Source organism: Camelus ferus, chromosome 1, assembly GCF_009834535.1.
Source record: "Camelus ferus isolate YT-003-E chromosome 1, BCGSAC_Cfer_1.0, whole genome shotgun sequence".
NCBI classification, from domain to species: domain Eukaryota; kingdom Metazoa; phylum Chordata; class Mammalia; order Artiodactyla; family Camelidae; genus Camelus; species Camelus ferus.
In genome coordinates, this window is record NC_045696.1 from 62712834 (window position 1) to 62735554 (window position 22721).

At 48.0% G+C, this 22721-nt stretch overlaps 1 protein-coding gene across 1 annotated transcript in view; it reads left to right on the top strand.

Annotated features, from left to right (window-relative positions):
- The window catches only part of XXYLT1 (xyloside xylosyltransferase 1), a 161966-nt gene that overhangs the window by 85463 nt on the left and 53782 nt on the right, over positions 1-22721 (top strand). Inside the window, exon 3 of the mRNA XM_032481664.1 lies at positions 2845-2977. Coding sequence (XP_032337555.1) covers positions 2845-2977 — 133 coding nt within the window. The remainder of the gene's footprint in view (positions 1-2844; positions 2978-22721) is intronic.

Below are 22721 nucleotides of genomic sequence, written 5' to 3' on the forward strand. Positions count from 1 at the left end.
GAGAGTACACATAGCACATGGTAGGCTTTCAAGGAAGAATGACTGATTGACAGACTGAATGGCCCCTCTATCAGGAAGTTCTTTAATTATAGTGAAATCACCATTTACTTCCCCGTAATTCCCATTCAGCCAGGTTGTTGCTCTGTTGTTTGTCTATCAAGGTCTTGGGCACTTCCGTGTGCTCCCAGGCCCCCTGTGTGGGTGGTATTGGATCTGAGATCTGCCTCCCTGGAGCTCCTCTCTGCCCAGAAGCAGACTCAGGGTGTACTGGGAAGAGATGCTGGCCTTTCAAGTCCAACAGACCTGGGTTTACATCCCAGCTCTGACATTTGTTTGTTGTGGGACCTTGGACTATTGTTTTTCACCTTTCTAAGCCTCTATTTCTTCATCCAAACATGGGGATAACTTCATTTAACATTTGGGTGGTTACGAGAAGTAAGCTATTGCCTGTGTAATAGTGCTGGACACTTAAAAACCACTCAGAGAAGAGGTGCTTCTGTGTGGCCATCGTTGATATTATCAGAAGTACTTGCAAGGCCGTGAGGATGCAATTTCCCTTTCTTTCATAGCCCTGATGACGCCACAAAACTGCCACCACACACCCCTGAGAACCCCATCTCCAAGTCAAGCACCCTTGTCCTTCTCTGCTGCTATGATGGGGTTGCTCTGCTCCAGATGATGGTGCCATCCTGTCCCTGTCTCATGAGGGCTCTGCTGTACTTCGTGAAGAGCTGCCTGAGACCCTGGATGTGGGAGCTCGGGGCACAGGAGGTGGACAGAAAGGAGAGAGAGGGCTGGAGCCTGGTGTGTGCGGTGGGGCCTCCCCATCATGACTTCTTGATGCTGCAACTCTTACGCCTGGGCATTCTCCCCTGGGACACAGTGTCCTTCCCTAAGGTCACCATCAGGTTCCTTCCCTCTGTTCCCCAGCGCCACCTGAGAACAGCAGGGGCACTGAGACTCCAGCCTGCGGCCTCTCTTCTCCTTCCTGGTTTAAGGCAGCTCCCTGGGAGACAGCCACGTCACCGCAGGGCTTCTTGACCTCCAGGCTCTCAGATCATCACCGTTCCTGGTTTCTGGGTGGTGGTCATCCTGAGTGTTGTCTTCAGTGCAGGAGGGAGAGCGGCAGTTCTACTCACATTTACGTGTGGGGTGGGCCGTGTGAAGGCAGGCCGGCCGCCGGGTCACCCTGGCCTGGGGGCCCGTCCTCCTGTACCTGCTCCTGCCGGGGCCAGAGAGAAGCCTGCTGCCCTCTCCCTGTCCTCTGGTCCGGGCAGCTGGAGTCTCACCTACTGGCACTTGCTTTTTTCGGAAAACTCATATGGAATGCCAACTCGTGTTTTGGTTCTGTGTCACAAAGGAAAATATAACAGGAACAAATGAAACAGTTTTTCTTGAATCATAAGCTGTGATTTCTTCATACACTAATTTAGAGGATGGCTATTGAGCTCCACAAACGTTCCTGAGCGTTTACTGAATGCCATGCCCTGCACTGTGAGTGGATGGAGGCCGAGATGCCAAAGATGGGGTCCCTGTCTTCAGGGGGCTTCCATGGTAGCATCCCAGCATCATGCCCCATGGCTGGGCCAGCGTGAAAGGCTGGTGGAGAGCCAAGGATGGAGCCCAGAGCTCTGGATGGGTGGTAGTGTGACTTCACCCCTCCTCCCTGCCGAGCTCCCCGTTTCTGTCACGTCTTCCTTGACTGCCTTAGGCTCAGTCGAGTCCCCTACGCTGCAGACCCAGGATCCCTGTAGCGTATGCAGCCTGGGTGTGTGAGATATGTCTCCCCGTTACTTGGTCTTCTCGGCGTCACAGCCTCACGCGGCACATCGTGTCATCTGCGCTTTAACAAATGAGACAACTGAGGTTTAGAGAAGTAAGATAATTTCCCCAGGGTCACAGAATTAATCAGCAGCAGAACTGGTGTCTGCACTCACGTGATCTGATTCCCAGGCCAGAGCTGCCCTTAGTGCTTACTCTCTCTTGTCATAACCCCGAGCAGCCTCTCTTCTAGTTCAGGTCAGTACTAGGTACCCCCTCTCTGTTTTCAGTTACCTGGTGTCTCCCCCTGAGGGCGGGATCCCGGCAGCCTGATGTGTGGTCCTCTGCTAGCACCACCCACCCAGGAGCTCAAACAGGCTTTGGGTGAAGGATGGAGAATGAACTTTGCTCCTCTCTCCTCCCTTTCTCATCTCTGAGTCACCTGGAGGCAGTGGAAGCAAACAGCTCTTATGAGCCAGGTAATTGTGAGGTTCAGTCTGTCTAATTATAGCTTAGTTAGTCTTCCAGACAATGGATTAAAACAAAACAGCATCTGGGGTCTTTCAACTGTTTCTCTCTGGGTCAGCATCCTAACTTGACACATACCCAGGCCTGCAGAACGTACTGATCAGGGCCTGAAGCAATAATGGTTTTTACTTCTCTTTCCCTTGGGGGAGATTTACTACTTGTGCCCCAAAGAGAAACACCTGTGTGCTTTGAGTTTTAAAGGGTGTCCGTGTACCATAGCATCCAAATCAGATACTTTGGGGAATTCAGTGGTGCTCTGTTGACAGTTACACCAGGACGGTGACCTAAACTGGAAGATCTGGTCACCTAGTTTTACAGAAAATGTATGTCTGCAATTGGAAGGAAAGCTATGGGGCGATTGTTGATGAAGACTTCTAGGGAGTCGGGGGTTGCTGGGAGACGAAGGAGCTTTGTTTCCAGTGGTATCTTTGCATTATTGGGTGACAGCAAGAATAACCCAGTACCCTTTTCTGCAGATTCCACTTCATTTTCTAACAGTGGCTGAGCCTCCCAGGATGAGTGTCTGTCTCATTGTTGTCCTTTTCTTTCCTCCAGAGATCCTGCGGATAATTCAGCTGGACCTAGACCTAAAGTATAAGACCAACATCCGGGAATTGTTTGAGGAGTTTGACAACTTCCTGCCAGGCGCCGTCATCGGCATCGCAAGGGAGATGCAGCCCGTGTACAGGTATGTGGCGGCTGCAGGTGGGCAGCCTCTAGGACCCCCTCCCCCCTTACCACTCTCCCTCACCGCCCTCGTTACATTGAGAGTTATTGCTCTGCAGTCTTTCTGCCTTGAGTATCTCAGGGACACATTTGTACTAGTTGCTTACAGTTAAGAGTATGGGCAGGTGGGTCTGCACCAAAGCTGTTGGTGCTACCTCATTCATTTGGGGGAGTTTGTGACATTTTTCTTGTGGAAAGCCCTGCCATTTGGGTTGCTGGTTCTGGTTTGGCTCAGAATTTTAAAGTCTTGGGCTTTGCCTTACAGAGGAGGTGTCAAGGTATAGCTTTATATGGCTAGTCTGGTGATGAGCTAGGTTTTCTTGGCGCTTGAGTCACCAGCGACCCCTTCTCTGTGTAAGTGGAGTGCATTTATGAGTGTCTTTCAGGGAGGGGGAGGCAGCACAGCTTTGGAACACAGATTGGCATCACCTAGTTGAGTGAAGAGCACATTCTAGGGCTGCCGTGTGGCCTTGTCATGTGTGCGTCGTGGAGAAACTCCGGCGCCTGAGAACCAGGAGATGCGTTCGAGAGTATTCATTATGGCATTGTTTGTAGTAGCCCAAACTGAAACAGCTTCAGTGCTCACAGACAGCAGAATAGATAAATAAGATATATTTATCCAGTTGAGTACTATATAAAGTTAAAAATGTACAGACCCTGGCTACATGCACTGATGGGCAAAACTGAACTGTACTCTTCAGGAAAGTATACACAAGTGGTTAAAAAATACAAGAAAACTAAGGAAATGATGATTCCTAAACGCCAACATGACAGCTCACTCTGCCGCGGGTGGAGTGGTGGTGGGAGGCGGACGTGGCTGGGGGTTTGCCTCCCAAGGGCTGCAGTGCTTTCATGCTCGGCTTGAGTGGCTGTACATGTGTGTGTGCTCCTTTGTGTGTAATAGATGTCTGACAATTTAAAAAAATTAAAAAGAAAAGGAAGAGCAGAAGCACCTGCCGGGTTTTGTGACTCTGGTCGTGGAGAGTTTCACGTTGCTGACTCTCCTCCTCTGGGCAGAGCCATAGCTCACCCAGAGCCTGGAGCTGGCCCACTCTTTGTTCTCCACGCAGACCCTCATGCTGGCTCCCTGTGGGCATTCTTGGAGCTAAGCCCGGCCTTTGGAGAGTTTGGGCACAGGCAACTAGTGACTCAAGAACATGCATTTCCCCTAAGAGAGAGGAGACTGACAGCCTCAGCTTGGTTGTAGTTATTTGGAAGTCCCAGATCACATAACAGGAAATTCCTGCAAGGCCTCTGAACGAGTTGATAGCTCCTGGGCCTTGTGGGCTGTTCTTCCTTACATAATCCTCTCACTAGTTGCCCTAGATCACAGAGTAGAGCCCCTTGCCCTGCCATAGAGCAGAGGGGGGAGGTTTGGGCAAACACCTGCCGCTGTACTCACAGCAGCCTCCCCGCCTCGTTCCCTTACCTTCATGCAAGGTGTCTTATGTCTGGGGTTCCTGATTTAACAAAGGGAGGAGATGGAAGGAGCACCGAGCTGAGAGTCTGAAGTCCTATGTGCAGATCCCAGCTTGGCCACCTCATGGAGCCTGGGCTCCCCAAGGTGAGAATGGGAGCAGCCGGGCTCTGAGACCTCCCTCCTCCAGCGCTGGCATTTGTGATCCCAAGCATTTCTGCATCCTCTTTCCTCATCCTGAGGCTGCCTGTCAGCTGGTGAGTTCCTCACTGCTCCGTGGGGCCAGTGCCCGGGGGTCTTTAAACCAGGCTTACTATTAAGTACAGTTAGAGCCCTGAGACCTTCAAGCCGTAGTCTGGAATCTTCTCGTGTAATAGAAATGGAAACCTGATCGCACTTAATTTGAATGGTATTGGCCAGAATTGATGTTTTCTGTAGGTCCAGGATCATACCAACAGTGAAACTTAAATCAGATTAATTGGCCTTCTCAAAAGAAATCTTGGAAAGATTTTAGATCCAAAATGAAACTGAGTTTGTCTCACCTTCAGATTCTTTAGTTATCATTCTGTACAGCAAGAAAGGTGAGACTCCTGCAGCAGGGCTGCTGGCAGGTCCCCCAAATCTTGCTTGTGCCCTCAGAATCAACAGAAATTAAAAGGCCTTTAAGTGTTCTTCCCCCTTCCCTTCCTCTCCAGCTGAAATATTTCTAAAGGCCTCTAATAATTAAGTCTGTAAATGACGCCTTGCGCTCATCTGTGTCCCACCGGCTCTGGTGATTGCCTTTGAATATTTGCCGTCTGTCTGGGCTGGGGCTGGGAACACACAGTGTGGTGCTGGCTGGGGCACACAAGAATGGACTGGGTTTTTTGCCATCTTCCACAAAAAAACTGGAGACTCCAGTGGCCCAAGAGATTGAGTGTTAGTTGTCTGCCAGTTTGGAGCCTGTGCCGGGTGTGCGTGTGTTTGTGGGGAGGGGTGGGAGGAGCAGAAGAGGGGGTGAAGGCAGGGGAGTGAGGAAACAGGGCCTGAGCAGGGGCAGGCACAGTCAGCTGTCTGGTGAACAGTCCCAGCCCCATCTCCGAGGACTTGGCCATCGTAGCTTGGGCACCTCATGGCCATCTGGCCACCTCTGTGGGTACTTGCGCCTCCCTGAGTGCTCCCCGAGCACGTGGCCTCGGGACCCAACCACCACGTGGTCTCTCAGAGTGTGGACAGTGAGCCAGGCAAGGTATTTATCATCAGTGGGATCTGCTAGCATCTGTGAAAAGAAAGGAAAATTTAGAAACAAAACAGCACAAAAGCAAAACTTGAGTGATTAACGGAGCACATTTTGATCTGGAGATTCACTAAGCAGGAATAAATTTGGACCTCCTCAGCTGTGTTATTTTTATAGCCACTTGTCTAACAGTTACTGTACCTCAAAAAAGTCACGTATTAAGTCATTTTTATGGCTGTTTCCCTTTGATTGTGTGCCATGAGTGTTAGAAGCTTGAGGGATTGGGGGAGAAAGTATTTCCCACTGTCCTTTTGATAAATAGCTTTTTTCTTTCTTTCTTTTTTTTTTTTTTTAAACAATTGCCCCCCTCCAAACATAACACCAAAGCAACTGTGTTTTCGGGAGACTGATGGCTCATGGGATGCTGAGATGGTGAGAGGAGCCTTTTTCTCTTGGGTCCCTGTAATGTTCTCTTGAGTCAAAAAGCCATGATCTTCACCATCTGAGAACTGGGGAGCAGTGTTCATCTTGGGTGGAATATTGTCCTTTCTGTCTTGACTCTTTTCTCTGCCTCTTTGTGAGAGAACTAGAGCACTGAACAGGTCCTCTTTGGCAATGTGGTTAGTTGAGATAAGTGGCCAAACGGAGAGAAGGGTCTAGGGCTTTCTCTGTAAAAATAGAGTGCTCTCCATAAATAGCCGTATTTTGCAAATATGTGTTACTCCAGGATGTGATTTGGAATTTACTTCCTTACGTATTAGAAAAGTAAAGAAAACCATTGGACCCACTTTGTGTACAACCTGTAAAAATTATAAAGGTGTATCAGCAGGCAGAGCAACCATGTGTAGAACAAATTGCACTCGGGTTATGCTCAGAAGCTGTGGGTTTCAGTGCTACCTTTCATGAATTACCCGTGTGACAACTTGCAATTAACCCTATTCTCTGAACCTCTGTGTTTTGATTCATAAATGGGGATAAATATATCTGATGCACAGAATTACTGGAAAACGCAAATGAAATAATGCACGTGGAAGTTTCCAGTGTAAAAGAGACCCTTGGTAAAGAGCGTTTCCTCCCTCTCTCTCTCCCTGAGTTGTCACACTCCTTTTTGTGCTTTTTCTTCCAGGTGATTCGTTTTTCTGTGTACCTCCTCCTCTATTCCACCACCAGCCATGTAGGGTTACTATTTAAAATACAGGACACCCAATTAAATCGAGTTTCAGATAAACTACAAGTAATTGTTTTATGTAAGTATATCCCAAATATTGCATGGGGATATACTTACACAAAACAAGCATTTGTTGCTTATATGAAATTTAAATTTAACTGAGTATCCTGTTGATTTTTTTCCTTTTACTTTCTTGCTAATAGCTGTGGCATTTCTATCCCTACCCAAGAGTTAAAACCCTTCCTTTTTAGCAGAAGAGAATGATCTGGCTTTTCTGTAAGATCCTTGAGTGAGCAGGAACAGAGGGTGTGCAGGTGAAGCTTGGGAAGGAGACAAGCGAGAGGGTGGGAGGGTGGGAGGCAGCCCTCCAAGTCTCTGTGAGGACCAGGCCTGCGGTTCACCTACCCCTCTGCAGGGCGGGGGCCATGGCTTGTGGTTCATTCTCCCTTGGCTCCGCAGGCCGGCTGTGTGCTGGTTTGAGCCCAAACCCACCACGAGGTGGAAGCAGCAGGCTAATCCTGTCAGCTGCTAATAACACGCCACCAGGCAGGAATTTGCTTTTGTGGTGAGAATTTTAATAGTGTCCACTCTTTCACCTTTTTAGGTCACGTGGTTTTTATTGGTCACATTTGTGCCAGCCTAGCCTCTTTCCAGATGCTTGAAATGAAAATGTCCAGCTTATTTGCAGGCTCCCTTGTCCCATTCCTGGAACCAGTGTGGGGCTGTCAGGGGTGCTGGCAAGGAAGTGGGGACTAGCACAGAGGTAGGAGTGGAGGGCGTGGACTGGCACCACCTCTGCCACTCATGGCTCTGTGAGTTTGGGCAAATATCTTGACCTCTCTGAGCTTCCGTTTCTTTAGCTGAGACCTGGAGATCATAGCACTGCATAATACTATATACTGTGGAGTGGATTGGAGGCTAAATTAGACAATGTGCCTGGTGCAGAACAGCACTCCCTATTGTTGGTGGCAGTTTTATCCTGTCCCAGCTCAACCACTTACTAGCTCTGTGACGCTAGGGAAGTCCCTTAACCTCTGAGCCCCAGTGTCCTTATGGTATGTAAGTTTGGAGCAACTGATAACATAAATAGTGCTGATACATTTTGGCTTCTCAGCATCTGAAATCCCCTTCCTATGTTTGAGGAATTTCCTGTCATATAAGCCTGCCTCTCTTTATGGAAGACAAAAAGGCTGGAGACTATTTCCTGGACTCCTTGCAGCTAGGGAGTTGGTGCTGTGTTCCCCTCCTTCCCCTGAGGAAACCACCATCATGAATTTAGTACCTACAGAGGCTGGTTTTTATACTTTTACCACATACCCTAAGCAATATAAGGTATTTGCAGAACAGAAACTGACAGTATTACAAGGAGAAAACAATGAGTCCACAATAATGGAGTGAAGTTTTAACGTGCCTCAGGAGCTCAAGGACGCAGAAGAAGTGCATGTAGAAGACTGCAGCAGAGAAGTAAGAAAAGAAGAGGGGGAGGGGGGACATGAGAAGGACAAACTGCCTGTCCCATTTCACACTGGGAGCCTGGCTGGGAGCCTGGGCTATTCCAGGGCCCTACAGAGGGAGAACTTCTGGCCACTACCTGCTTCTGGACTCTGGCTCTGATCTCCAGTGTGGTTTCTGTCCCATTTCTGATCCATGGAGTGTTCATCTCATTTTTCATCCCTACTATTTCCTTTCCTCTGCTGCATTCCTTGAATTCAAAACATTATTATATAAAAGTAATACATTTTCATTAAAAACTCAAACAATATACAAGGATTATTATTTTTCCAGAAATATTCTACAGATTTGTCAATTGTGCGTGTGCGTGCATGTGGGTGTAAGTGCACTCACTTTATATACCCTTGTGCATCTTTGTTCACTAAAGTGTATCTTGGCCATCCTTATACCTAACTCAATATTCATTTAACACTGCTAGTCTCCCAATATAATTTTTTTTACTTTTTATTTTGGAAAATTTGTAACATAGACAAAGGTAGACCGAATCACGTAGTGCTCTGGGTGCTTCAGTAGTATAACATTCATGGAGCTTCAATAATTATCAACCCTTAGCCAACCTTGTTTTATCTCTCCTCCCATGCACTTTTCCTCTTCCCCTCTCCTGCTGCCCCCATTATTTTGAATCAGACCCACACAGCACACCATTTTATCGATAGGTATCATTTAAAATCTATTATTAAAAAAAAAAACAAAAAACTAAAACCCAATTCAGCGTGCTGTTGCTGGGTTTGGAGCTGAGGAGGTTGTATGAACCTATGGTGTCATTTTGTTTTCAGGTTCCCCAGTCTGAACTGAGTTTGTCTGAGGGAGGAAGACAGACACAGCTCTAACATTCAGCCAAGCAGTGTTTTCCATCCCTGTCCAGATTGTCTTATGTCAGGATGTTAATGGAACAGCGGTGTCTGGAAGGCTTTACAGCCCATATAAATTCAGGTCCATTGTTCGCTAGGCATGGAGCTCTGCTTTTTAAGGGAACCCTGCCGCTGGCGTCATTTCAGGATGAGTAAGCAGAGGACTTGGAGATGAAAGGTAGTAGATTTTCTTCTTCCCGCTGACATCTGAGGATGAACTTCTTGGCTCTTGTTCTCATCTTTCTTTAAAAAATTAACCAAGATTGAACTTGTCAGTTTCTATTAGAGTTAAATCTGAGTAGAGAGAGCAAAGCCTGCCACCTTTTCCAATAGTGACTGACAGAGAAGCCTTGTGTTCCTTCACTCCTTGGGAACTAGAGGGCAGGGCTGGCTCGTGTGCATAGCTTGTGTGACCTGGAGGCAGTGGTGTGGCCCCAACAGGAATCACTAATAAAAGGGGAGAGAAATACCCGCCCTAGGGTAGAGGCAAAAATATCTTTTATAAGGTTGTTATTTTTTAATGACAACACTGGGAAAATGTATTTTAAAACAAAAAGCTGTATTCAGAAGAACCCAAGTAGAACTGTGTTACTGTTAATGTAAAACTGTTTCCTCTCTGATGACTGTGTCCCCGGGGAAGCTGTGAACATCCCGAGGTCACCTGAAGGCCACGGGAGTCAGGGAGGCTCCCGAAGGCCGCGCTCAGGCTGAGACGAGGTCCTGGTTGACGTGTGAGGGGCGTCCCTTCTCTGAAAACACAACTCATTTCTGCTCTCCTGTCACCCTGTGCATTAGGGGTCCTCTGGCAATACTGAGTCAATGAAAAAGACCCCTGGCACAGTACCCGACACAGACGTCCTTGGAAGAGTGAGTGCGTGGGGCGGGGCCACGTTGCATGTTCTCTTTAGGGTGTGCAGACCACGTGCAGGCACTTAGTAGGTGTTGGCTGAATATGTGAAGGAACAGTTGTTCAATCATTGCTTCCTCAACAGTGTTTTGGCCAGCTGTTAAGTAAGGGTCCACAGTCCCATCACTCGTGTTCTAATAGAAATTGCTTTCACTTCTTCCTTTTAAAGATAATCCACAGCAAACATTGTTGGTCTCGAGTTTTACTCTGTTCATCATGTGCGAGCCGCAGGATTAGGGGCTTTGAGGAATTATGAGGTAGAAGGCGTGATTCCTGCTTCCAAGGAGATTAACGCGTGAGGGAACTAGGGCAGATGAAACTCAGTAAAGACTCAAACACTAGGTCTGTGCTGCTGTTTAGAGGCTTCCCTTGGACGAGCCACAAAGCGTCTGCAGGATCTGGGGACTTCACTGTGTGGCCCCCGTCACCCTCAGTTTCACATTGTGCCTCAGAATTCTAAGATGTGTGTGCGCGTCACGCTTCTGTCTTTGCTCTGGAAGGTCTCTTGGAAGGGCTGTGGGCTGTGCTGTGCTGTCCTGGCAGAGCCTCCAGGAAGTGGGCTAAGGGTGGACCTGGCTCTGTGCACAAACAGAAAACTCACCCAGTGGGCTTTTGCCGTGGGCCTGGCTGAGCAGCAGAGAGAAACTAGACCCCATCCTACGGAAGCTGGCAGCCGAGGTGGTGGGACTGCCTCCTCACATGGCTCCTCTGGGAGGGCGCCTGCGCAGGTGCTCCAGCTGAGGCCCAGCAAAGGGTGATGGGCCCAGGAGAACTGTCCTTCTTTGCATTACTGCAGCTTGTTTCCTTTGCCAAATAAACATCTCATTGAAAGACTCTCATCTGTGATCTAGGCAGCAAAAAAGATTGATCTGTAAGATTGATAGATGATCAAAAGATTGATCTTTTCTGGTGAAAAAAGGCAAATAGCATAGTTGAACCACAGTGACATATGTATAAGAGGGGCTTTCTGTGACAAGCAGTGTGTGACGAGGGCTGAGTTAAGCATGACCAGCTTAGCATGAGGGGTATTTCAGTGTGGCCTCTCGGCCACCTCGGTCCACACTTCAGCCGCAGGACTGCATTTCTGCAGGTGATTAAGTGAAATGGAGATGCAGTGCCCAGGCCCTCTGCCTCTGGATTAGTTGCAGAACTGCTGTTGTGGAAATATCAAGCTTTTAAAGTGAACTTGAGTTTGAAATGAATGCCTTACCTCCTACTGCAGAGTTGGGTGACTTCTTTAAACGAGCCATTTACTATATCAATCATAGAGCACTCCTATAGTCTTCTGTTTTGAGGGTGGCAGGATTGGCCACCGCCCCTTCAAGGAGCTGCCTGTAGGAGCAATTTGATCCAGGACCCAGCCATCCCCAGCGTCCCCATCTTTGAAACTTTTCTGTCACTGTTTGTAAAGGAGAAACCAGAATTGCTGCCTATGTAAAAATTTGTCTGTCCCTGCCTCTGTAGATGAACACTCATTCTGAGGCTTGCTGGTCCTGATGGACTCTCAGAAATGTGAAATGTGGAGGTGCTTATGGGGCCTCGTTGCTGTCGGGCAGCGTGGAGTGAGTGCCAGTGCATCTGGCTGCTTCTCCGGTTCCCTTTGGTCCCCTCTTGAGCCCTGTAAGGAAACACTTTCTCCCTTAATAAAATGAAACCCAGTGTCTGCACAGACTATAAGCAAGGGAAGCCCTTCCCTAACTGCTAGGACCATCTCATGCCCTTTGACCCAAGAATCATGAACTTGGAACTGTAAAGAAGGCAGGTATAATTCTAGCACTCTGACTTGGCTCGGCAACGAGCAAGTTTTTCACATTCCTAAAAATGTAATTGTAGTTTATTACTATTCAACACTCAGCCTGGAAGATAGTATCTAAGTAAGGTAAAGGCGTAAAGATGAATCAGATTTTTTAGAATGAATCACCAAAGCAGAGGAGAGGCATCCACGTTTCTTCAGCCTTCCTGCCAAGATGTCAGCAGGGTTTGGGAGGAGTACAGAGTGATCCTTCAGGCCACCTCTCTACTTACACCTCACATCCTTTCAGCTCCTGTCAAAGGTTAAAGGCATCGTACAGGTGAACAAGCAATACGCTTTTGTATAAAAGGAGTAGAGAGAGCCTTCGAGGCTTTGTCAGTGCAGAGGGGACTGAAACAGCCAGCCAGAACCTGAGAGAGATGTGTGAGTAAATGGATTGTCTGGATTGCACGTGATTAGCTGTGAGTACAGGTGCCCGCCAGCCACCTGCACGGGCCAGGGCAGGTCTCCAGTCCACAAGCCATGTCATACTCAGGATTAGATAGCTGATTGGTTTTTTAAAAGGAAGCGTAAAATAAGAGAACATCTGGTTAGGCTCTCAAAAGAAAAGAGGTTCACCCAATGAACAGAACATCTTGTAACAGGTATAAGAATCATCTGTGATTCAGAAGCTCAGGATCCAGCCTGTAGCAGTTTAATTTTGGCAAATGCCTCCAGGAAGTAATACAGGTTTTTGGAGATTCAAAAATGGATTGTGACAGAGAAAGAAGAACGGCTGATTAAAAACCCATCTATGCCCTGGTTCTTAACTGATGTTTTTAATATTCTTGTTTATTTTGCCCAGTGTTGCCCAGTGTTCTGATTTTTTTTTTCCCTTAAAGAAGCCAGAAATCTATGTTGTTAATGTAGAAGCTCCTGATTTTAAAATAGTGACAATTAAAGCAGCCTGCCAGCCACACACAGCACAGTGGTGCACCAGATTCAGCCCCAGAACTGCCAGGTTGAGATTTTGGGTCTAAAAGTTCATTGAGGCAAAAAGCTGACCAAATGCCCCCTCCAGTTGGCCTGGACCTTCTGAGGACTTTGGTCAGCTGGTTCCTGGAGGCTGATAGAGACAGTCTGGGTGCTCCAACTTTGTTTTTCTCAAATATTTTCTCCCATTACTCAAAATAGTTGATTTTTTAATTGGTAATTTAAAATTCTATCAAATGTTTTTCTTATTAACCCCAGACTTGCCTAATCACAAAATGCCAAGGCCAAATGTGATTCTGGTCCAGAAATGTAATTTTGGAAAAAAATAAAAAGATCCCCAGGTCCACCATTTATCAGAGTGGGCGACTACTTTAACTTTACTGTGTACGAGAGCATCTTTGAACTGCTCTCAGTATCTAAAGGTGCTTTTAGGAGACTGAAGGTCTAGACCGGGAGGAAAGGAGGAGAGAAACCCAAGGGGAGGGGAAGGAGGGGGATAGGCCTGTGTTTTTGCTGCTTCTCATCCCCCATGCTGTGTCTCTTCGGTGCTGCCTGGTGAACAAGCCTGGGCAGTGCTGGTCCGCGGAGACCCCAGCCCCCAAGCCTTGCCTTCTGCGCAGGCATGGAAGTGGGGATGTTGGGACATTGTCAATGGTGTGCAGAAGGGCCTCCTTGACAGCCCAACTGGAGACTCTTCTCTCTGGCCTTAGAGTCATGAATAGTCCTATTTCTCCTAGATAATTGATTGGTTTCTCCTTCTTTACAACTAATTAGATTTTTTTTTTCAGTTGACTAATAGAATTTTTGAGCCAAACTTGGGTACACCTGTATAGCAAGCTTGTGGCTCTCTATAGGATGAATGCTGGCAATTTGCTAGCTAAATCCTTCCAGAACAAGATGGGGGGTACAATTTAAAGGATGAGGGAGAAGGGAAGAAGGAAGATGGATGCAGTCTGAGTTACACTCCACTTTCTAGAGCTGCCTGCCTGTTGTAATTAAGATAAACACCATGAGAAATAGTCCTGGAGGAAGTACAGCATAGGTGGGGTGACCATTTAACTTCACCATTTATTTATTGTTTAAACTAGAACACTTTGAGAGTGAAGAGGGGATGCTTATCCAGGACCACAAGGGTAAGGCCTGTCCTAGGACACCTGAGAATGTGTTATCACCCTAAATTCAAGGTGGCAGAGCAGGGAAGGGTCGGGGGGAGGACTGGAGGTCGGGATAATGTGGAGGAAGGAAGCTGTGAAAGGCTGATGTATTTAGGGTTAGAAATACTGCTGAGGTTGACTGTGTATCTGGACCCACCATCTGTTCGACCCAGGAGGGGGATGTTGGGCCATTCTTGGGTCAGAATTTGGCTTTTGACTGGACTTCCAAGGTGAAGAGGAATAGCAGCCCATCTCTTATGAATTCTTCTTACCCGGCCTGCCCCCTTCTCCTGGTTTCCCGTGTCAGCAGTGAACTGTTACTGGCTGTGGATTGCATGCGAAGATAAGGCTTTCTCTGTTGGATGGTGCTCATGCTACGTAGAGACTAACTTAAGAACTAACCACTGGGATTTGGCCATAATTCCACGTGGAAGGAGTCAGGGGAAAGAAATGGAGGGAAGGAGTCAAGGGAAAGAAATGGAGGGGAGGTGATGGCTTCTCAAAAGCGTAAATGCTTTGTTTGCACCATTGATTTTTGGTTGGTCTCAAAATTCCCAAGAGCTGCTTTTAGTGCGCATTCGCTGCACGTCAGAATTTCACCAGGGCTGCACCCCTTCAGCCTGTGACTGGGAAAGGCTGACCTCTGTGCTTCTGTGTGCTCCAGATGGCCTAAAGACAGAGGAGGGCTTGTCTCCCTAGACGAGGGTGGAGGGCTCGGGAAATGTCGCCTTATGCCTCCTGGATGGGCTTGTGTTACGTCTGGAGCAGAATCTCCAGAAGCTAGGAGGGATCCTTATCTGGGAGAAAGCATCCAGGGATGTGGGCGAAGCGCAGCCCATCACAGCCCAGCTCTGGGAGGGAACGGAGCGGAGACTCAGACTCCCGCTGAGGATTTCACCAGGCCTGGCCCTGGAATCACCCCAGATCCAGACCTTAGGCAATTAACGAGAGCTGAGCATTTCATTCTTGTGTGCATCTCTGGGAGGTGGCCTGTGTCCTCTCCTCTCAGGACATCTGAGCTCATCTGCACTCACTTGGTGACTGACAGCTCAGCTGTTAAGGATTCCACATGTATCTGTCGAGTGTCTGCTCTGTGTCAGGCTCAGTGGATGAGCCACAGGCCCTGGTGTCAAGAATACACAGTCTGGACAAACTGGCCCCGCCTGCAGCTGAGGGGCTGAGCCCCCTATAAAAGTGTCTGTGGTCCCATCTCTATAACTCAGAGGTACCTCCAGGCCTTGCCTCCTTCCTGCTGCTCATTCTGACCCCAATGCCCTGGTTCCCTCTCCATCCCTGCACACCATTTTCTGCCACTAACTGTCCACTTGGCTTTCAGTTTCATTTCACACTGGACACAGTCTCTTGGATAACTGACAGCTCTGTGCTCTGCAGCCAAGGGACAGCTTACCCCATCCCTGTCCTCCCTGGCCCCAAATTAACAGATAACTTCACTCTGACAAACTTTTTTGAGCTCCTGCTGTATGTTAGGCATTGTGCTAATTCTCAAGTCCAAACTCCTTAGCCCGCCATACCGGTCCCTTTGCAGTTTGCCCACCCTCCACCCTCACCTTCCCTGTCTCCCACCATCTCCCTGTACCTGTTGTTTCAGCTGTGCTGAATCCCCACTGTCTCCCAAATAGGTGTCCACCTGCACGTGTGGCCTCTGGAGGTGCCCTTCCCTCTGCCTAGGACGCCTTCCCTCCATCCTGCTCTTCTGTTTGCCCCACTCATCCTTCAAGGCCCATGTGAAAAGCCACCATTTCCAGAGAGCCCCCTAGGGCCTCCTTGCTTCCAGTTGTAACACCCGCTCCTCCGCACTAACTCTCCTGAGATCATCCAGCAGCTCATAACTTAGATGGCAGATGCTTCGTGTGTGTGTGTGTGTACGTGCGCATGTGCGTGCCTCCCCTGACAAGGCTGTGAACTTTTTGAGGACAGGGCCCTTGACTAATGAAACATTGTCACTCTCGCCTCCCAGCTCTGGTTCTCTAAGAACATCTTGGAGTTTTAAGGCTTGGTTATTATTTTCAGATAGTAGCATGAAATCAAGAGGAAGTAGAGGGAGGAAAAAAAAAAGAGGAAGTAGAGGGAACTGAACTTTAGCCATAGGGATAAAACCAAATCACTTAGTTTTCTGGGAATATATGTGCTTTTATTACATTGTGAGATAGACCAGAACATAGGAAATTATTCAACCTTGAAGTCAGACAGAGCTGGGGTAGATTCCTGATTCCACCACTTATTAGTCTTATTACTTTACATAACATATTTAAACCTTTTAAAGCCTCAATTTCCTCATCTGTGAAATGGGGATATGCCCAGCATATTGGTTGTAAAGGGATTTCTGCTGCCCATATTTGAGAAACATGACTCACGTGTCACAATGCAGGTAAAAGGATGTGTTTGGAAAAGCCTGCCTGATGATTCTGAGGCTGGAACTTCTGCCTTCTCTTTCCCCTGTTTGTGCCAGTGTTTTCCACTGGCCTAGTCCTGTGTGTGCTCAATGAACAGTTGATAATGAAGTGATGTCATATACATATCACACAACACCAGGCTCAGGGGTGCTCAGTGAGTGACCTGCCCTCTCCCTGCTTCCTGTCCTCCATAATCCAGTCTTCCCTTGGTGCTGGTCAGTAGTGGATAATGGTCCCAGAACACAGAGGGGCTGCTGTAGGGCAGGAGGGGGGATCGGGCCACCTTTTGAAGCCAGAAAGACTTTGTCCTGACTTGGAACAGGAGCCTGCTGTGCAGGAAGAGGCTGCATCCTGCCTTATGTGAAGCTGCCTTTGAGGTTCCAGGCCAGTTGCCTGCCCTTGGCCATGATGAGAAACATGACTTGGCTTTTCTATTCCATGGGGCAGAAGACCAGTGTGGAAAGTCCAATGGCAAAGGTGTAGAAACTGACCAGACTGGAGCTATGAGTAGCCATGTGTGTTGTGGAAATTACAAACTGAAAACAGCTTACAGCAGATGGTGTCAGGGGTTTTTGAAGCACCAGCATTAAAGCATTTCAAGCTTCTCCTTGTAATGTGCCTGTCCCTGGGTGCCGCTCCATCCCTGTGCCCTGAAGGTGGTTTTCTCACTTTTCCTCACAGCCCAGTGATGTCCCTTACTTTCTCCTTCCCCCTCAGGGCCCTTTCTCTGCCCTGGCTTCTCCAGTTGGCTGATTTGAGCACGTTCTCTGCGCTGCATGGGTACCGCAGTGTGCTGTCACTGTGGAATGGTGCAGGGTGGCTACAGCTAAGGCTGAGCTTATGGACAGCCTCATGGGACTTGACCAAGTTGAAATCTCTTCACCTCCTTCTAGACACTTGCTTCCTGGGGTCATTTCTGAGTTTGAGAACCTGTCTTCTGGATTCAGACCCTTGTGATGAAGCTCTTATCATCCCATGCAACTTTTGATCCAGAGGTGTGGAATAAGCTATTACCTTCCTTGAGCCTCTGCGTGGGCCCTTTCCTGACCCAGCACTCGAACAGACATGCCGCCACACAGACAGCAACTCAGGTGTGCGCCGTGCGCTGTGAGCTTCCTGCTGCAGCGTCTTCGCTCTTGCCAGCTGTTCTAACAGTGCCGCAGTCCCTTAGGCGTGAGCAGTGCTCAGCTGTGTCCAGATTGGTTTTGCATTTACTCCTCATACTAATTCAGCAAAGTAGGAAGGCAGATAGTTTTATACCCGTTTTGCAGAAGAGACTGATTATGGGGGGATGGGTTAGATTTGCCCAGGGTTGCTCAGTCACTTGGTCAGGTCTAGGACTCGGGTCCCTCGCCTCGGTGCCCTGCCTGTCCTCTCTCTGCCTGAGGTCCTAGGTGGATGATTCCTAGACCCTGCCCTCTATTTCCTGAATTACGAAACAGCAGATCTGGAGAGGTTTTGCAGCCTCATGCCCAGCCATTTTGCAGCCTTAGTGCTCCCCCACCTTTTTTTTTTTTCCATTTACAGCATATACAATTGCCCACCCCACTTCCCATATCCATGAATTCCACATCCGTGATTCAACCAACCACAGATTAAAAAAAAAAAAATCCAGAGTTCCAAAAAGCAAAAATTGAATTTGCCCCACACTGGCAACTATTTACATAGTATTTACATTGTATTTATAACTATTTACATAGTATTTACTGTGTATTCAGTACTATAAGTAATCTAGAGATGATTTGAAGTATGTGGCAGGATGTATGTAGGTTATATGCAAATACTCTGCCATTTTACATAAAGAACTTAAGCATCCACAGATTTTGGCATTCAGAGAGGTCCTAGAACCAATCCCCTACAGATACCCATGGAAGAGTCTACTTACTTGCATGTTAAAGACAATTACAGTCTTTCCATTGAAACATTTAAGAGCACTCAAGTTCCTCCTTAGTGTCTGAGCCCTGTGTAGACTGTCCTCCCTCCTCTGTCATCTTTGGCAAAGGCTGGATTTCTGCTCCAACTTGTATGGGTCCCTCTGGCAAAAGTGGTTTTCTCACTTTGCCTCACAGCCCAGGGATGTCCCTGGCGATGGATGCTATGAGTGTGTAATTAAGGAGACTTGGGGATGGCTGCTCTCAATCTGTTTCTTGGGGTTTTTGATTTTGTAGGCATCTCAGTGGTATAGGTTTTAGTGTGAATTGTGTCCAGTCAGGCCACTCACAGCTTTTATACCAGAGAGGGAACGTTTTTAGTTATTAGAGAGCATGGGCTTCGTTTTTATGATGTCTGCAACTTGAGTTGGATTAAACTTCTCTTACCATTAGAATCATTAGGGTAATGTTTTCTTTTTTTTCCTTCTTTCCTTCCCTCCCTCCATCCATCCATTCCTCATCCATGACCCACCTAAGATAATAGGAAAGGGTTACTGTGGGTGTCTTTTTTAACTGAAGTATAGTTGATTGACAATGTTGTATTAGTTTCTGGTGTACAGCATAGTGACTCGGTTATGCACATATATATCCTGTTCATATTATTTTTCATTATAGGTAATTATAAGGTAATGGATGTACTTCCTTGTGCTATACAGCAGGATTTTATTTATTTTATATATGGTAATTTTTATATGTTAATCCCAAATTCCTTATTTATCCCCCCCTTTCCCGCTTGGGTAACCATAAGTTTGTTTTTCTATGTCTGAGTCTCTTTTGTAAATAAGTTCATTTGTATCATTTTTAAAGTTTCCACATGTAAGTGATATTGTATGATATTTGTCTTTGACTTACTTAGTATGATAATCTCTAGGTCCATCCGTGTTACTGCAAATGGCATTATTTCATTCTTTTTTTATGGCTGGGTACTATTCCACTACGCGCGCGCGCGTGTGTGCGCGCACGCATGCATGCATGTATGCTCTTCCCCACAAAAGTCCTTCAGATATTCAGATGTGCAGAGAAGCTCTCATTTCCTCTGAGTCACCTTCTGAGTGGTTAATAGCCCTTCCCTCACACACAGCCCTTCTCCCTCCCCCAAGGAAAGGCGTTCCATTTCTGAACATCAGCAAGTTGGAAATGTGGGTGGAAAAGCCTTCCTTCCTGGTGCAGGCCCCAAGAGGCAGGAAGGAAGCCTCTCGGGAGCAGAGCTCTGTGGGCACACATTTCTCACCTGGGAAGCCAATGTTCTAGTGTATAGCTTTCCCTGAGTCCCTTGCAGCCTCCTGAGGACAGCTGTCTGCTGAGGGACACAGATGTGTGAGCAGATTTCCCATGGGCCCCAGTTCCCTAGGCCTTCCCTGAGCCCCTGCCCTGTGCATGCAGCTCAGGGGCGTAGTGCTCAGCAGGGGTCACGTTCTTATTCTGGGCCCAGGTAGCAGTAAGGTTTTCAGGATGTCTGGGGCTGTTCAAAGAAGAAAGTGACAGAAGAGGAAAGCTTTGGGACAGCCAGGGTCTGGAGGAAATGTTTGCATTTGTTGGGAGCTGCCTGGAAGGACTTCCCTTTCCCAGACGTGGCTACACAGACCACCTTCTCTTGCTCTCCGCTCCTTACTTGTATTCTCCACTTTAAGGAAAAAACAGTTTCTCTGTGGTGTGTCATTTCTCCCGATTGGTGCGCTGGCTTGGCCATCTCAAGCCACAGAGCCAGGGTGAGGTAGATGTTAGCAGCTTCAAGCAGGGACGAGCACCTTCTGTCACTTTCCCAAACGACACTGTCCTAAAGAGCCGCTGCTTCTTCCTGCTGCCCTGAGGGGGGCGGTTTGCACCTTCTGGGGTTCCTGCCAGGTGAGGACAGTGCATTTTCACAGCTCCCTGGAGCTTCCTGGACTTCATGGTCATGGGGCATCAGTGGCAGCTTTGGGGGATTTCTCTAGGGCTGCTTTGAGACCATACTGCTTCTACCGTCACCTAAAAGTTAGCTTAAATTTTATATTGGGGTAAAAATGAACTGAACCCCTAAATGTCTCTGCTATACATCTGGGCTCATCTCTAGGCATTTTGAAACACTAGAGCTTCCCACACAGGGTGTTCTGGTGTGGAGCGAGCTCTTGTTCTGTCCTGGCATTCAGGGCTGTGTGCGTGGCCTGCCAGGAGGTTCTAGGGGGTGGGGGTCCCAGCATTTGCTGGGAGGAAGGGCCCAGCCTCTTGGGTTGGGGAAGCAGGTCATTTCCTTCTTCTCTCTGCGAGCTGGGCTGCAGGTGATACTAATGAGGCAGCGTAGAGGAGCGATTAAGGGCCCGGACTGGACGGGGTTTGAATCTGGCTCTGCTACTGACTGCCTACGTAACCTTGAAAGCTGGCCACCTGACCTCAGTGTGCCTGGGGCATCATCTGTAAAACACTACCTTCTTCATGGATAGAAGCGGGGCTGTGAGGATGGAACAAATTAATATTTGTCTGGTGCCTACAACAACACTTGGTACAAGTGCTATGTGAGTATTTGTGAAATAAGTAAAGCAGATGTGCCAAAATATGCAACGCAGCATGGCGACTGTTGGTCAAGAATGTGTGTGCGAGAGGCGTTGAATGCCGATCCTCTCCCTGTGGTGGGTCTTCCTAGCAGAGGTGATTAAAATTCAGAACACTATTACCCGAGAGGCTGAAAATCTGATTTTTGAGGTGCTGACACATTCTTTTAGAGCCCGGCAGGGTTAGTTTCTCCAGGCTTCAGTCACTTGTTTGCCTACAGTCCTTCCAGAACTCTTGGGCACCTACTGGATGCACCAACATTTTTCCTTCCTACTTTGGGAGGAAGGTCCCACCCTCCCTCTCCCTCCACAGAGCTGGCTGAGCTGCCCACCCACAGATGTGGCTGCTGTGACTCAGGTCTCATTCTGGAAACATTAATTTTCCAGTCCTCCTCAGCGCTGCACAGCCTGGCGCCACCTTTCTGTTTAGCAAGAGGTACATTTCAAGCTTCAGCTGCCTCTCTCTCCCCATTTCACGCTCCTTGATCTGCCTGATTCCTTATCTGCACCATCCCCGTTCCATCAGGCTGCTGTGACCATGTTGGTGTGTGCACCTGCCCACCACCTCCACCCCAAAAAGATGGTGTAAGGTTCTGTTTCGTCAGAATTCAAGTAACCGGAAGATTCGGTTTGCAGAATGTCACTCCTTGTGCTCTTGTTAACTAGAAAATCCAGTTCATCGGTTTTGATAGAGAGTTATGCGTGAAATGAATCAAACTGAATTCAGTCTTCCTTCACTTTCTTCAGTGGTAAAATGAGAATCATATTGTGTGTCTCACCGAGTTGTTTGAAGATCTGCAGAAACCCTAAAGTACTACAGACATTTCTGAAAGATTATTAAATTATTAGACGTTAAGAATCCAGCTTCATTGGGGTCTACTGGATGGTGGGCATCAGCTATAAACCTCCGAGTAAATGAGGAATGAAATTGTGGCATCACTCCTTGGCTCTTCGGCGCTGACTTGGTGCATCAAGAAAGCTCTATATCAACTCCCCAGCAAAGCCAATGTCATTCGTGCCTCCCAAACTTTATTTTCCTCTGTTGCAGTTTAAATTAATGATGAAATATACTTTGTAATAACAATAATAACTCATACTTAACAAATGTGTGTCATGTTCCAAGCACCATTCACAGTGCTTGGATGTTTAATTATCCAGCTCCATGAGGTCAGTGTTGTTTCTGTCCCCATTTTACAGGTGAGGAAGTAGAGGTGCAGACAGGCAAAACTCACGCCCAAGGTGTCACAGCCTGTAAATGTGGAGCCAGGGTTCAGACCTGGGCACTGCTCCTGATCACCATTCTGCCCTTGGTCCCTGGGTGTGCGGGTTGGGCCCCAGGGGGGTCCCTCTTTGTGATTGTCCAGCCCCTAAAGAAGGAGTGCTCTCCTGGAAATGACTCAGTATGCTTATCTGCCTGCAAGAATCTGTTTCCTAGGGGGTGTGCATTTCTGAGCGGATGAGAAAAAAGCATTGTGTCCAGTGCTGTTGGATCTGTTTAAGCAGGAATTGAGGGCAGGCACTGGCAGTGGTCCCCAGGAATCAGCTGCCCAGCATTCCGGGTTTTACAGCCATCCCCTCACTAACCTGTAGGGGAGGCTGCCCCATTCCCTGGGGCCCCAGTGTTGAACCCGGCTCTCTAGGCTGCTGCTCTGACCCTGGAGTGTGTGGTCACCCGGCAGGGACTGAGGGCCCCTGTGGTTCATTTCCTTTTCCTTAAAGTTGAAATAATAATGAAGTTTATCACTGGTGTCTGGGGTCTGCTCTGTCGAGGCCGCACTGGGCACGCAGAAAGGAGTCAGATGCAGACCAGCTGCCCTCAGGGGTATTGAGGTCAAGGACTCTGACGGGGCTGGGGTGGGAGAGAGGTCCTGAGGCTAAGACTA